The sequence below is a fragment of the Hylobates moloch genome, unplaced genomic scaffold, assembly GCF_009828535.3.
Source record: "Hylobates moloch isolate HMO894 unplaced genomic scaffold, HMol_V3 SCAFFOLD_4, whole genome shotgun sequence".
In the NCBI taxonomy this organism is placed as follows: domain Eukaryota; kingdom Metazoa; phylum Chordata; class Mammalia; order Primates; family Hylobatidae; genus Hylobates; species Hylobates moloch.
Window position 1 is genome coordinate 113349944 of NW_026652279.1, and position 15893 is coordinate 113365836.

The 15893-nt window shown below is 38.1% G+C and overlaps 1 protein-coding gene and 1 long non-coding RNA gene across 7 annotated transcripts in view; one reads left to right on the forward strand and one right to left on the reverse strand.

Annotated features, from left to right (window-relative positions):
• The window catches only part of LOC131383314 (uncharacterized), a 55685-nt gene extending 52622 nt beyond the window's left edge, over positions 1 to 3063 (reverse strand). Inside the window, exons 1-2 of one of the 2 annotated variants that reach the window (XR_009213275.1) lie at positions 3026 to 3050; positions 1357 to 1458 (exon numbers count right to left, since the gene is read on the reverse strand). This is a non-coding gene — a long non-coding RNA (uncharacterized LOC131383314). Of the gene's footprint in view, positions 1 to 1356; positions 1459 to 3025 lie in introns of both variants that reach the window. The other variant, XR_009213274.1, reaches the window with a different exon arrangement.
• Positions 1 to 15893, forward strand: part of WDFY2 (WD repeat and FYVE domain containing 2) — a 322692-nt gene that overhangs the window by 229382 nt on the left and 77417 nt on the right. For all 5 annotated transcript variants that reach the window (XR_004247762.2, XM_058437932.1, XM_058437933.1 and 2 more), the window contains one exon: positions 1998 to 2071. Coding sequence is in view for 4 of the 5 variants with exons in the window: in XM_058437932.1 (XP_058293915.1) it covers positions 1998 to 2071 (74 nt within the window). In the remaining variant the exon portion in view is untranslated. The remainder of the gene's footprint in view (positions 1 to 1997; positions 2072 to 15893) is intronic.

Below are 15893 nucleotides of genomic sequence, written 5' to 3' on the forward strand. Positions count from 1 at the left end.
AAAAACAAGGAATAAGGGAATGGCAATGAAGATTTAAGGAGTAGCCTATGCAGTGTTGTAAAAAAGTATTTTAAATCACATTCAAATTTCAGTGGGTTTTCTAATTATAGCATAGCTGGATATGGACTTTGGAGGAAATCACACAGGAAATACTTTTAGATGGTCAAGTGGGCAGCTAAATGATAAGGTTGTTCCTGGCTAGTCACTAGCCCCTTGCGGCTGCAATCGAGTTTTGCTTCATATGCTCATACTTACATCTTCATAAATTGTCAGATATTTAAAATTCATTTTAACAGGAATGGCAAAATAAGAGTAAAGACAGTGTTAGAGAAATAATTTTGTCATTTGAACACAAGAGTAGTTTTTCCATATATCCTATACTTATGTGTGTATGTACTTTACACAATTGTAATCACAGTGTATTTTTTCTGTAGTTTTTTTTCAGCTAACAATTTTCCATGAGATTATTAGATTTTAATTCTGCACACATGTTATGGGATTATGAGACCCGGCATCTTAGTATTGTATAGAAATTGTGCCAACATAGTTTACTGGTCAAGGGCAATAAAACTGACTTTTTTAGGGCAGTGCATTAAATATCATTTGATTGCTGTTTTCAGCAGTGTACTCTTGGGAATCTGGTTTAATTTTGTAGCTAAGTAGAAAGAAGATAGTCTGTTGTACTGGTGGAAGTTTTTGGGGGAAATTCTACTAGTTTTTATTTTCTGAATATATCATGATAGAAAATTAGAAAAAAGTAAATATGCAGTTTAGAAGATCTTTTTGTTGTTTTATTCAGGGCCCTTTTATAGAGAATGAAAAATATGTTACTAAGTGGTATGTTTATGAAGTAGCTGTCAGTAGAACTTGAAGTTCTTTTTTAGTTTAAAAATAATCTAAGTTGGTTGTTTGAAAATGGGACTGTATATTTGAATGATGTCTTTGAACCTTCTCCAATGTTTCCTATGTGACCTTGGGTAAAACATCTAATCATAACTGTGAAAAGTAGGAATAAAAAATATTTGATGCTGATTGTGATTATGATAATATGTAGTTCATGATCTACATGGCTTCTGTGAATATGAAGGGAGACATAAAAACTATACTGGGCTCTTTAGAACAACTATTAAATATTTCAGTATTGGGTAAATTGTCAAAAGACCCCCTATTTAGTGGCAGCAATTAGGAGCAAGCATAGGTAGAGAAGGCAGGGGCCTGGGAGCTGACTGTTTAGTAAGCACTTGTTGACCACACGTGGCTTCCAAGCATACTTAATTTACTTAGGCTCAGGTGTACTCAGTGAGTCAGTCCTGCGGAACAGGGAGACCCAATCCAGGCCTGGGTGTACTGACTCACCTGGTTTCTTTCCTACAGTGCCAAGCCCTATGATGAGTTGGTTCTTTTTTAGGTTGAGACAAATCCTCCTCAGTCATTTTCAATCAGCAGACTCCAGCACACCTCCAAAGGCCAAAAACAAAAAAGTCCTGTTAATTCACACGCCTCAAATCAATTCTGAATCAAAAAATAGACTTCTATACTCCTGTGTGTATGTGTCTGTATGTGGGTGGGGAGGGTGGAGGGATAATAAGATCTTTCTTTTGTTTGTCTAGTTCAGAAAGGATAGGGTATTTCTATTTAAGGTGGAATTGGAGTGGTACAGCGAGAGTGGTAACAGAAACGTTACACAGCACAAAGTATTGTTAATCTAGTGAAGCAAATTTAGAGTCCATACTGACAGAACCAGCCAAGAACAAGCCCCTTGGAACTTGCCCAGTTTGAGAATATCTTATTTGTTATATTCATTAAAAGGATAACTGAACAACTATGGGGTGGCTGTAAAATTACTGTTTTTATTTTTTGGTGAGTGGGTGTTAAATGAAATGTTTTCCAGGAGATAGTGGGGAAAATACAGCCTCATACTGTTAGCTAGTTAGACACTCCTGAATCGATGAGAATCATGGTTTTGTTAATTTCATCAACATGTTCATTTCTTTCAGCTCCATGTTCATGCATGTCTTTTAACCCGGAAACAAGAAGACTGTCCATAGGTCTAGACAATGGTACAATCTCAGTAAGTACACATAAATAAGATTTCCAGTTGAAATACTTCCCTTCCTGTGGAGTATGTATATGTATTTATTAGTCTTTTCAAGTTAACAGAAGAATTTTCTTGCTAAGTAGAATGAAAACTGTAGCATAGCAAATTATGGCGAGGTAAGAGATTCTAATGTAGGGAGAGCTATCATCAGTATCCACTTAAATGCTGACAAGGTTCAGCTTGACCTACCCTATACAGAGTGGCTAGGATGGGGGCAGTCAGAGGCCAACGAGTAAACTGCATGAATCTGCATTAGTGAGAGCAAGCTGTGATACTAGTGGCTTTAATCATGGTGCCTTAAGCTTTGCCACATAAGCAACAGAACAGGAGGAAAATGCTTTCCCTTATGTCTGCATGTCTGATCCTGTCTTTGATACTCTGTGTTCTTTCTTTGTTCCTTCTGCTTCTTGTTTTTTCCAGCTCCCTTTAGCATCTGAATAGAATTCTGTAAATTTGTATGAATTTGTGAAAAAAAAAGCACAGAATCTAGATTTGGTCTGTAGATAGATCCACATAAATATTAGACCCTTTGATTACAGATGTTGGGGGAACTGAAGTGATTAAAGATTGGAATTTTGGCTTTTATTTACCTACTTAATCTTTCTACATACTAAGTTTCAACTAGTATATTAACTAATAACAAGACTGATCTGGTAAATTCTCCATTTGGTAAATTATCCAGCGTTGCCTTTAGTCCTGGGCGAGAGAAGCCCTGCTTCAGAACCTATGAATTAGAAGGCCCTGCTCTGCTCACACTTCCCCATAGGGTGAAGGATCTGAGGGCTCAAGGGGATGTATGTGATCAGCCCAAGTCCTCCCTCTCTCCCACTCCATCCTCCCCCTCTCCCACTCCATCCTCCCCCTACCAAGACCCTGGAATTTCCTGCCCCAAACTGCTCAGAACCTGCTTCCAGAGTCTTCACTGACCTTTTTCCTAGATATGTCCTTAGAAAGATAAAACCAGTAAGTATGCTCTTAGGCCTGAGAGGTGGCAAAGAGGTAGCAGTTTGCGGTAGACAGGATGTCCACCCTTGAGTGCAAGGCCCCTCAAGGTCTTGACAAAACTGGGAACAGAAAGACAAGGGGGGGTGGGCTGGCCCCCGTGTCACCACAATATGGTGTGGAACTTAAAGGAGACTAAGAATTCTAAATTTGAACCTGTACCTCCAGCGGTGGAGGGTGTATTTGTCAAGACTGGAGGATGAGACCGTATTTTATTCAATAGTTAACTGGACTTGTAACTTTTAAACATGTAAACATGGAATGTGGGCCTCTATTTGTAATCTTGCCCCAGCCCCTACAAATGTCAGTGGGCCTAAAGTTTTGTATTTGATCTTTAGTCAAAACATTTGCTTGGTGGCCTTTCTGGGACTATTAACAATATTGTTAAATATAAATCAGCCTAGTGACAAGTGTTTATAAAATTTCTGTAATATCCAATATATTTGGTAGATCTGTCAACTCTGTTTCTTAGGTAGATAGTTTATGATACAAAGTTGTCTACTTTGAGGAGAGCCATTTTTAAAAGGAGGTGTGTGTATGAGATAAATTTATTTTTAAAAGATAAAGGGAGATCATTGGATTATTCAGTGGACTTCTGAAGTGTTCATTACAAAGGAGATGTGAAAAGATGAACTGAGATCCCTCCATTTCCCGTTATAGGATAGTTTGCGTAATGCTCACTGTCCGTGGAAAAACTTAGGTTTACATAACATAGGAGTGGTTTGTTGCACTTTTGAAGTTAATGTACGTGGTTAATGGATACCGATAAATTTGGCTTTGAAGGCAAGAAAGATGAGCAAAGTAAGTTATGGAGAATTCTAGCTATTTATTGTATTTAAGAGGAGAAACCATCTTAGCCATTATTCTTTTAGTAAATGAAACTGCCAGGGAAGCAAAGCATCAGTCAGGATCCATCTTTCCAAGTATGTCAGTACAGGGTTGAGATCTCAAACCTTAACTTACTCCAATCTTCTGAAAAAGATTCGGGATCCTGGCTTATATGAAATAATTTCGTTATAAGTACCTCCTTTGTATTGTTGAGGAAGATGAATTGCACACCCTACCTCTTCTCATCTACAGAATTAGAAAGAGTTCTACATTAGGGAAAGATACACTGAGAGAACAGCATGTTTAAGGTTCAGGATTCGCATTGATCACTACAGTAACAGGCTCTTTACTGAAAATACTTAGTCTCAGCTGTTTTAATAATTTGCTTTTTAGACATGAGAAATCCTAGTCAGAGACTATATATTCTGTTTCCTGGTTATAGCAAATAGATTTTAAGAAGAAACAGTGGTTAACTTATTTTAAAACTAAGAAAGTGTGAAATCAGAAAGTAACATCATTATTTCACTTTATTTTACTGAATAAAAAGAACACATTGTGTAAGATAGTTAGGCAGCTGAGTAGTGAATTAGAGATGAAGTAGAGATAAGACATAGAGACCATTCTTTAAAAAAATGTGGCCACAAAGAGCAGGAGAGAGAGCGTGAGTACTGGAGCAAGATCTGGTAGGAGACAAGCAGCAAGAGGGTCCTGAACAATTTGGAAAAGTTAGCTGTGGGAAAGAATGGGGACAGTTGAGAGAGCAGGAAAGGAGAGAGAAATGTCATTCAGTTTTGCCATACAGGAGAGGAATGCCTTTTATTTTTTCCTGTGAGGTAGCAGGCGAGGTCATCTACTGAGAGAAGGTAAAGATAATGAGGTGAGAGTAAATTTTCCTACCTATACCTTTTGCTCTTTCTAATCATATAGCTCAGAATCCTGCTCTGCCATCTTGGTCTACAAAGTTGTAATTATCTTCCCCACCTCACTCAAATGTTCTTTTTGTTTGTATTTTTATTTTTGGCAGATGATTCCTGAGCCCTACCAATTGAAATTAGTCACACACGATACTCAGTAGGTTAGCTATGTTGTATTGCATATTTAACTTTTGCTTTGCACAATGTTTAAAAGTCTGTCTCTTCCATTAAACTGTTGGATGTTGAAGAGTTGGCCAGTCTTTTATTCATCTCTCCTCTGGTAGATCTTATTGTGGCTACTTTTACAAATTGGGAACTCAATGAATAATTTGTTAAATAGTTTATTGACTAAAGTACAAACACTATTATTATTTAATATAGCTGATTGTAATAAACACTTGCTTAAATTCTGAGATAGTTTATTTGTGCAATTCTATTACCATTCAAAATGTTTTTGAAAATACAATGACCTTCTGTAGGGGAAAAATTTATGCCGATAGTTTAATTTGTTTTGACCTTTTTCAGAAATGTCTTCTGTTTTAATATTGAGAGAAGTTAGTCAGATTGTGCTAACTGCTATTCATGCTGAAGTGGAACTTTAAACTTTGCATTTTTATGTCTCATGTATTCTAGCCAACTAACAAATATTTAAATATCAACTCTGTACAAAAGATTATGCTCAATTCTAACATAGTGTGGCTTCTGGTCTCAAAGACTTTATAATTCAGTTAGGGAGACATTTTTCATTTTTATGAAATTATGAAATAAGTAACACAAAGTAAACAAATGATAGCAGAAGTACTGGTACACCAATGAGTGTGATGTTGGCAAAGCAGTGAGGTCAGAAGACAGTGAGAGATAGTGGTCTAGGACAGCTCCCTGGATATGAACTGGATTTAGAAGACTGGCCAGGATTGGATTAGCTAAAGATAGGAAAGTAAGGTATTTCAGACAAAATTAATGGAGTGGGGGAAAAAAACCCACCCAAACCATGGAGGTACCAAAGGACCATAGATGTCTGGAGAGATATAAACTAATTTGGTAAGAGGATTAATGGGATAATGTGAAAGCTTTGATTCAGGATGAGTAGTAAGCGTTATGTAATGTAAAGGCACTGGATCGTAACATGGAAGATTCTCCCCATCCCTCTCCAAGACTTCATACCATATTTAAAGGGGATAATGGACTAATGAGGAAATGTCAGCACAGAAGTAAAGCATTTCCATTAAACTAATTTTCACAAACCCTACTGAATAATTGCTATAGGATAGTATAGGGTGGAGAGATATATATATATCTTTATAAATACTTATTTTCTTCTCCATCAAAACTTATAGGGAGCCACAATTTTTATTAATATCTTGCTAAGATAAATGCATAGTCATTGAAGATTTTTTGAAAAAGGCCTTAAAATGGTAAAATCTCTGTTCTGTGAAGATTAATCTCATGTGTGTGTTATGGGAAGTTTGATTGGGATGAGAGGATTGATCTATAAATGGTTAGCACTCAGAATAATGATTACTGTCTAAAAATAACTGACATTGACTGTGTATGTATTTATTGTTGTTTTGGTAGTTCTTATAATTGTGATTATTATACTCTTACAGTATACATTACTGTTAATTCATGTGGGTTATGTGGTATATTAGTTTCCTAGGGCTGCCGTAACAGTACCCCAGATTGGGTGGCTTCAAACAGCAGTTTTTTTCTCATGGTTCTGGAGCCTGGAAGTCTGAAATCAGGGTGTCAGGAGGGCCATGCTCCTTCTGAAAGCTGTAGAGCATTCTTCCTTGCTTTTTCCTAGCTTCTGGTGGTTGCTAGCAATCCTTGGCATTCCCTGGCTTGGGAATGTGTCTCTCCAGTCCTTGCCTGCATCTTCACATTGCCTTCCTTTCTATGTCTCTATGTCTTCACATGGACTCCTTTAAGAAAAACAAAACAAAACATGGAGTCTCGCTCTGTTGCCCATGCCAAAGAGCAGTGGGTGCTATCATAGCTCACTGCAACCTTGAGCTCCTGGACTCAAGTGATCTTCCCACCTCAGCCTCTGGAGTAGATGAGACTGTAAATGTGCACCACCATGCTTGGCTCATTTCATGGATGTTTGTTTGTTTTAGAAACAGGGTTTTGCTTTGTTTCCCAGGCTGGAGTGCAGCAGTGTGATCATAGCTCACTACAGCCTCAAAGACCTGGGCTCAAGTGATCCGCCTGCCTCTGACTTCCAAGTAGCTGGGACTACAGATGTGCACCACCATACCTGGCTAATGTTTTGGCTTTTTTCGTAGATGGGGTCTCACTGTGTTTCCTGGACTGGTCTTGAATTCCTAGGCTCATGGGATCCTCCCACCTCAGCCTCCCAAGTAGCTGGGTTTACAGGTGTGAGCCACTGTGCCTGGCTCCACGTGACCTTCTTATAAAGACACCAGTCATTGGATTTAGGTCTCCCCCTAATCCAGTATGATCCTGTCTTAGTTACATCTGCAAAGACCCTATTTCCCAAATAAGGTCACATTCTGAGGTTCTGAGTGGACATGAATTTTGAGAGGATACTGTTTAACTCAGTACATCTGGTAATATTGTATCTACTGTGTTTCCCTGACAGTGTTAGAGCAGTTGATTTGGAAACAGTTTTCTCAATGTGAGACGTGATGTCTTCAGGAAGAAGTATCCAAGGATATTAAAAGAAGATGATTCAAAATCCTCTTCTGGGAGCTAAGAAAATATAATTGAAAGGATCTTCTTCTGCAGCTAATGCCACTCTCCTCTAGACTAAGTGATATCTTGAATAGGCCCCATGTCAGGATAATGGTGGCAGAGCTAGGACTTTCCTGAGCCGTAGACAAATTTTCTTTGTATTATACCAGGCCAATTTCTTCATACAAATAGGACAGCCCAGCTGCAAGGAATTGCCCTAGGGTATTCACTAGTGAATTAGGAGGGAGCTTGTGTTATTCTGTGCATCCAGCCACTGTTAAAAAATATGGGTTGGGTTGGGGGCAGGAATTTCAGCATTTAATCTAACAAGGTGTTTTGGATGAGTTGTTTATTACCATGGATTATAACGAGCCTATAGGGAACTGAACCCAAATGGTAAGGTCATGTTCTACAGTGACGACAAATGGCCTCTGAATAAAGCACCTCAGCTGTACCCAAGCAAGCTGACTGTAGAGTTAGTTCACTCACTGGAGAGACAGTCTTGAAAATTTTTCCCTTAATCGGCTTCAAAACAGCAGTGTAATAGTAGACTCTCACTCATCAGTCATCATGATGCGTTCCAAGTTTTGTACTTACAGGAGAATTGATGTTGCTTCTGAAATTTTCTGTTTTCCAGGATTTCTAGTGTGATACCATTTATGAATAATATCCTAATCATGAGGGCATAGAAGGTGAATTTGAAGAAAATTTCAGGAAGCTCTCTGTGTTCAGAGAAATGTGTGCGTGGAATCTACGGGGCCTCCGCCTTCTAAACTGTTACATAACCCTGCCATTATTTACACTAGCTTATGATTTTGTCATTATACCATGGTTTCTACCATAGAAGACCAGCATAGTTCTGAGTCATTTTATCATTCTGAGTCACTGGACTTCCTAATGTGAGGAGTTCATTTTACACAGTGTTAAGTAGGCATTTTCTTCTGAGCTTGTGCTAAGTTGCAATGAATTTAAACTTATATATTACATATATAATATATGAAAATATATGCATATTTTAATACTATAGGTGTGGAGCTATGCTTAGCAGGAAAATAGTCTTAGAGTACTGACATTCCAGTTGCTTACTATTTATTCATTTAATATCATTTGCTGAAGGTGGTTTTATCAAAGAAAACTCTTGCTGTATTGTGCCCTTGGTATTTGTGTGGATCAAAGACCTCTCAAAGACTAACCTTCTCCCTCAGTTATGTCATTGTACATGTAGCCCTGTCATCTTTTCCTCAGCACCTACATGTTGTCTAAAAACTTGGTTGAGCATTCGTGAATGCAGATATCAAGAGCATTTTTTGACCTGAGATTAATTTGTTGCACTTCCATTGCAGTTGTGAATTTTCAAAGGCCTTCTTGAACCAACTTTTAGACCAATTCTGTAGTGTGAATACCCGTAGGAGCACCCAGATTGCTCCGTGTTTTGAATTAGGTACTGAAGAGATTGAGTAGAGTGAGTGGTGGATTGAAATCATTTATACACTGTCTACAGGAGTTACCTTGGCCACGTCAACACAGCACATCTACACTTCAGAAAGGCAATGGCTGGGAACTGATCAGGGTATTATGTTCCAAGTTACTTTCCCTTTGTCCTAGGAACCTTATATCTAAATAATCTATCTCCCCAATAATTACATCAGAATAACTGATGTAATTATTTTATTAATGGCATATATTCAGCATAAACTCTGCAAAGCAGGGACTGTGTGTACTTGACTCTGTTACAGTCTGGCACCCAGTACAATGTCCATGAATTTTAAGTGCTCCGTAAATATTTATAGACTGAATTAATGAGCGAGTAAATGAATGAATATAGTTCATTGAGTTGATATTACATAGAGGTTCGGAGCACAAGCCCTGGTATCAGACTGCCTCTACCCCCCTCAAGTTGTGTCACATTGGGCAAGTTGCTTTACTCTCTGTGTCTCAGTTTCCTTATCTGTAAAATGGGAATAATAGTTGTACCAATTTTATAGGGTTGTTATTAGGACTATCTGATATATACATTGGAAGCTCTTAGAACAGTCCCTGTGTGTATCAAATGCTCCATAAATATTAGTTCCTGTCAGTGTCATTATCATCATCATCAGTAGCAGCATCCTCCATTTGCAGTAACCAGGAAGCCTTGGTTAAAGTCTATGTCATGAGCATTTAGTGGGCCAGTTCCAAGGGGAGGAAATATCTTAGTCATGGCATATTCCTTAGGACGATTCAACTTATTTCTGGTCCCATCTTTAGTCTTTGCTGTTGCATCAGAGGAATTTACCAGTGATTTGCAAAACATGGGCTGTCTTCTGACATGGACACTCTTTTTTCTGCAAAGGAGTTTCTTATCCAAGTTGTTGCCATTTTAATCTTCATCATCCTCAAGAAAAGGGGTTGGGCTTGGAGAGGTGTACAGAGTACTGAAGATGCTCTGAATGGATGACTAGAGAAGATGTAGCAAATTTGTCATCACAAGTGACTCCCTTATTTTCGTGGATTGAGATCATGGAAGAAGGAAAAATTGCAAGCCATTAAGGGTTAAATTGGTTTCTATTGTTTTAGGAATTTGGATTTTATAAACCAATGTCCAGAGAGCCATCTGTGGTCCTACAACTTTTAAAATCAACGATAGGAATCAGTCCTGTTGGTATCGAAATTCTTTTCTTAACCATTTCCATCTACATATTTGAAAATATTCTCTGTATACACAAGTATTTCGCTGATTTTTACTTTGAGTTCATCTTTTATACAAACTAGAGGTGAACCATGGTTCCCATGTAACTGTCATTTGTATTGCAAGGTTTCAAGCCCAGATAGGCTGGTGCGTGGCATTTTACTGTTAATCACCTCGGAAGGCATTCCTCTCAAGAGTACCTTGACAACAACAGAGTCATGAAATATATCCTCCAGGGAACCATCTGACATTTATTCTTTTGCTGTAAAGCTTGAGAACTCACAAGAGCCAAAATGCATGAAGGAAGCAGTCATTCTTTTATGGCCCCTGTGGTTGCGGAACTGCTGTCACCTGGTGTTGCTCCACCTACTGTGTGATCTGAGGCAGTCTTGGCAAAAGCCTCACCCCTTGCTGGCTAGATGCCTACGTTAGCAGAGAGGGGAGTGGTATTAGGTATGTCCTAGTCTCTGGGGTTTAGTGCTGGGGTTAAATGCTGGGCTTGTATGTCTTTGCTTGGCTGCAGTTGGATGCTACAGTGACCCAGGTTGGTAGAAACCTGAGTAGTTTTTCTTTCCAAGATGTGTGCCCTTCCCTGTTTATTTACTGCTACTCCTACACTAAGCCTTGAATGCTGGCTCCACACCTCACTCTCTTGCAGCTTCACCTCATTACAGATGGAGGAATAGCTCTTCTCTCAGTTACCAGTGAATGTTTTACATTTTTATAAATACATTATAAATACATACTCATTTAGTATAGGAAGACAACCATCAGTTTTAGACCTTAAGCCATTAGAACAAATTTCGCGGTTGCAAAAGGACTTCTAACCATATTGGCACAAAGAACAGAAGAGCTTTTCCATCTGCAGCAATGATGCAAGTCCAGCTTGTTTCCTGGATTGGAGAGAAGTCAAAACATTAGGGCAGCTTCTTCAGCCCAGAGCTATTGTTATGGGTAGGAAAAGAAAGGAGCCAAAAAGATGCCTTCCAGTGGATTGAGTTGTATCATGGTTGAGTATTTGGTGTTTTTTTTGTTTTGTTTTTTTAAGTTTGGTAAACCCTGAGTTACCTCCAGATTTTTCTGTTGGTTCTTCTTTCTCTGTCAGAGCCTTAGATGAGGCTCCCGAAGGTTCTGCCCTCCCGCTGCTTACTCTTTTTTTTGGGTGATCTACATCTGTGGCTTAATTATCCTATACCTACAGTTCTCAAGACTGTGGCCCATTCTATTCTCCTGAGCCTGAGACTGCACTCCAGTTTAGCATATTCTAAATAGAAATAATTCTCTTTCCCTCCAAATATGCTCTTCTCTCTTCCTTCAGTAAATGGCATCAATGAGTAACTCCAACCAGAAATAAGACCCGCATTTTCCCTCTAACCTCACGGTATCAGTGCCCATGGCCTGCTGACTTAGCTCAGACCTGTCTCCAGACTCTGGCCTTCTTTGTCTATTCCCAAGAGTACTTTTGAAATTTCCATCTCTTACAGGTTTACTTGGATTGTTGCAATAAGCCCTAGATTGGTCGAACTGCCTGTTGCCTCTAGGTTCCTCCAGCTGCTCCACCATCAGATATCCAAAGTTCTGTACACATTCCCCAGTGTATAGACTCTCAACCACTTTTAGAAAAATGAAGCTCCAAGCCCTTCATTCTCCCCACTTGGTCAGTCTCACCTGTCACAACTTTCCCACCAAACATCAAACTTTTTGATTCAGACATCCATGCCTGTGTACATGCAGTCCTCTGCCAAAAATAGACGTTCTCCTTCACTGACCTCCTGCCGCCTCTATGGAACTTCTACCTTCAAGAATTAGCTTTAAGTCCCAAACCCATTCTTATGAGAAGCCTGCCTTATTACAGAGCAGGGTTGAAAGACTCTTTGTAAGAATTCTCACAGCCCTTAGTTCAAATTTCTACTTTAGTATTTATGTATCATTAGATTACATGTACATTTCATTTATTTAATTTTGTATTAAGTAAGATATATATACAGTTGACCTTTGAACAATGTGGGGGTTAGGGGCACTGACCCCACCTCCCCTTCCAGTTGAGAATTTGAGTATAACTTTTGATTGCCCAAAAACTTAACTGCTAATAGCCTACTGTTTACTGGAAGCCTTACTGATGGTGTAAACAGCTGAGTAACACATACTTTATATGTTATATTTATTATATATTGTAGTTTTACAATAAAGTAAGCTGAAGAAAAGAAAATGTGACTAAGAAAATCATAAGGAAGAAAAAGTATGTTTTCATTAGATGGAAGTGGATCATCGTAAAGGCCTTCATCCTCATCCTATTCACGTTGAGTAGGCTGCTGAGGAAGAAGAGGGGTTGGTCTCAGGGGTGGCAGAGGTGGAAGAAAATCCACGCATAAGTAGATCTGTGCAGTTCAAATCCATGGTTCAAGGGTCAGTGTAGTCCCTAAACATGTCTAGTAAATAACACTTAATTTCCTTGTTTTCTTTATCTCCATTGGCCAGAGCAACTTGGAGGCAGGAAACATATGCATTGGCATTTCCAATACCCAGTAGAGAGCCCTGTGCAAATTGGAATGGCAATATTTTTTGAATGAATAAAAGCCAAACCAGTTTCCTTTGTGTTTCCTTCCAGAAGTTTGTTCTCCTTTCACCTTCATTCTCATAATCTAGTCATCCTTACAGAAGCCCTTTCTTCCCAACACTCTGATAGGGAAGCAATTGTTTTACTCTTTTCCCTCCCTTTGTCAGGTAGAGCTTTCTCAGAGTTTGTGGGAGAAATGATTGTTAACATACCTTGCCTTCATGTAGCAAGGGCAGATGTGGTGGTGTTGGAGGTACGAACTTTGCTCCCATAAAGGTCTGTATCTGTATCCCAGGTCTTCCATCTTCGAGCTTGATCATCATGAACAAGTTGGTTAACTTCACATACTCCTCAGTTTACTCATTGTTGATTGAGGGTGATCTGTGCCTCATGGGGTTGCTGTGAGGATTACATTAGGTAATTTAAAGGTCTTGGCACTCAGTAAGCCCTCAGAAAGTGGTAATTACTGTTTTCATGGCAGAAATTATATTCATTTCAGCAGTAGGTGAACTTTAATTTACTTTTAGATAAGGTTAATTTTATCTGAAGTTAAAGAGTAGTATATTTTACACAATTATTTGCCACCTCAGCTTTAACAATAATGTTTAAAAACTCATCGTTTTTAAACTAGTTTCTTGTGTGTGCCATTTTTGACAAATAAGATTGGGTTTTACATGTAATATTGGCTTTCTTAGCTGAAACTGGATCCCTTCCTTACACCTTATACAAAAATTAATTCAAGATGGATTAAAGACTTACATGTTAGACCTAAAACCATAAAAACCCTAGAAGAAAACCTAGGCATTACCATTCAGGACATAGGCACGGGCAAGGACTTCATGTCTAAAACACCAAAAGCAATGGCAACAAAAGCCAAAATTGACAAATGGGATCTAATTAAACTAAAGAGCTTCTGCACAGCAAAAGAAACTACCATCAGAGTGAACACGCAACCTACAAAATGGGAGAAAATTTTCGCAACTTACTCATCTGACAAAGGGCTAATATCCAGAATCTACAATGAACTCAAACAAATTTACAAGAAAAAAACAAACAACCCCATCAAAAAGTAGACAAAGGACATGAACAGACACTTCTCAAAAGAAGACATTTATGCAGCCAAAAAACAGTGAAAAAATGCTCATCATCACTGGCCATCAGAGAAATGCAAATCAAAACCACAATGAGATACCATCTCACACCAGTTAGAATGGCAGTCATTAAAAAGTCAGGAAACAACAGGTGCTGGAGAGGATGTGGAGAAATAGGAACACTTTTACACTGTTGGTGGGACTGTAAACTAGTTCAACCATTGTGGGAGTCAGTGTGGCGATTCCTCAGAGATCTAGAACTAGAAATACCATTTGACCCAGCCATCCCATTACTGGGTATATACCCAAAGGACTATAAATCATGCTGCTATAAAGACACATGTACACGTATGTTTATTGTGGCACTATTCACAATAGCAAAGACTTGGAACCAACCCAAATGTCCAATAACGATAGACTGGATTAAGAAAATGTGGCACATATACACCAGGGAATACTATGCAGCCATAAAAAATGATGAGTTCATGTCCTTTGTAGGGACATGGATGAAACTGGAAATCATCATTCTCAGTAAACTATCACAAGGACAAAAAACCAAACACCACATGTTCTCACTCATAGGTGGGAATTGAACAATGAGAACACATGGACACAGGAAGGGGAACATCACACTCCGGGGACTGTTGTGGGGTGGGGGGAGGGGGGAGGGATAGTATTAGGAGATATACCTAATGCTAAATGACGAGTTAATGGGTGCAGCACACCAACATGGCACATGTATACATATGTAACAAACCTGTACATTGTACACATGTACCCTAAAACTTAAGGTATAATAATAAAATAAAATTAAAAAAAGAAACATAAAAAAATATATTGGCTTTCTTTTGGTGTTCATTACTTGCCAAATATGTATTTTTGTTTGAATAATGTTCAGGACTGAAAATATATGAATTTAAATATAGAAAAACAGATAATTATAACATTTTAGTATGGAGACCATGGTTATAAACAGCTTGAAAAAGCAACACATTACTGTGTTTTCTGTTAACCCAAGAAGTAAAGCATTGGTTATTACTGAGATTTGAGTCAAAAGTATGTACTGTTCTGTTTTTCAGTATTGATTAGGAAAAGTAATAGCTTAGCAACTAGGCTCTCTTTTTTTTTCTTTTATTATTTGAATGTCTGGTAATTGCACATATTTTCATTCAAAATTACTGTGGGTAACATTGACCCCCCAATTGAGAAATCTAGTTCCTACTTTCAAGCCTACTATTGATGAGCAAATTGTTGAATCTTTCTTTGATGGCCTATCTAAATGAAAACACTAATAATGTCATACATATATATATATATATATATAAAACCATCACTGAAAAAATTATAGTTAATATTTTTATAGTATATTATGTATTAATATTTTCATATTTTTAAAAGTATGTTAATAGAGAGCTACTATGTAAATTAATATAACACTTAAAATAACACGTTTATTCAATTTTTAAAATATATATTGAACACCTACTATGTGCCAGGCAGTGTTCTAGGTACTTGAGATACATCAAAATATACCCTCCCCTACTGAAAAACCCCTCCTCTTGTTTATGTTGCATTTACTAATCTCTTTACAAATAACATTATAATTTATATATGTTAGAAGGTCATAGAAGTGATACATGCTATGGGGAGAAATAGAACAGAGTAAGGGGGATTGGGAATGTGAGCGTGAGGTAGAGGGACTGGATGCCAGTAGGTTAGGCTTCATTGAGAAGATACCATCTGAGCAGAAGCCTTGAAGGTTGGAGGAGTGAGTCCAGCATTTGTCTTGGGAAGAGTGTTTAAGGCAGAGTAACAGTTAGTACACAAGCCCCACAGCAGGAGTGTTTATAATAGTAGTACAACGAAAATCCTGACTTGAGTTAAAAAAGAAGGAGTATTATTTCTTTATTTTTAATATTTATTGATTACCTCTCATATATTGTATATTAGGAACAATGCTGGACACGTTGGGGAGACATGTTAGGAAAACCAGAACTCCATTCCTTAAAATCTATAAAGAAAGATAAAGTGATCTGGTCAT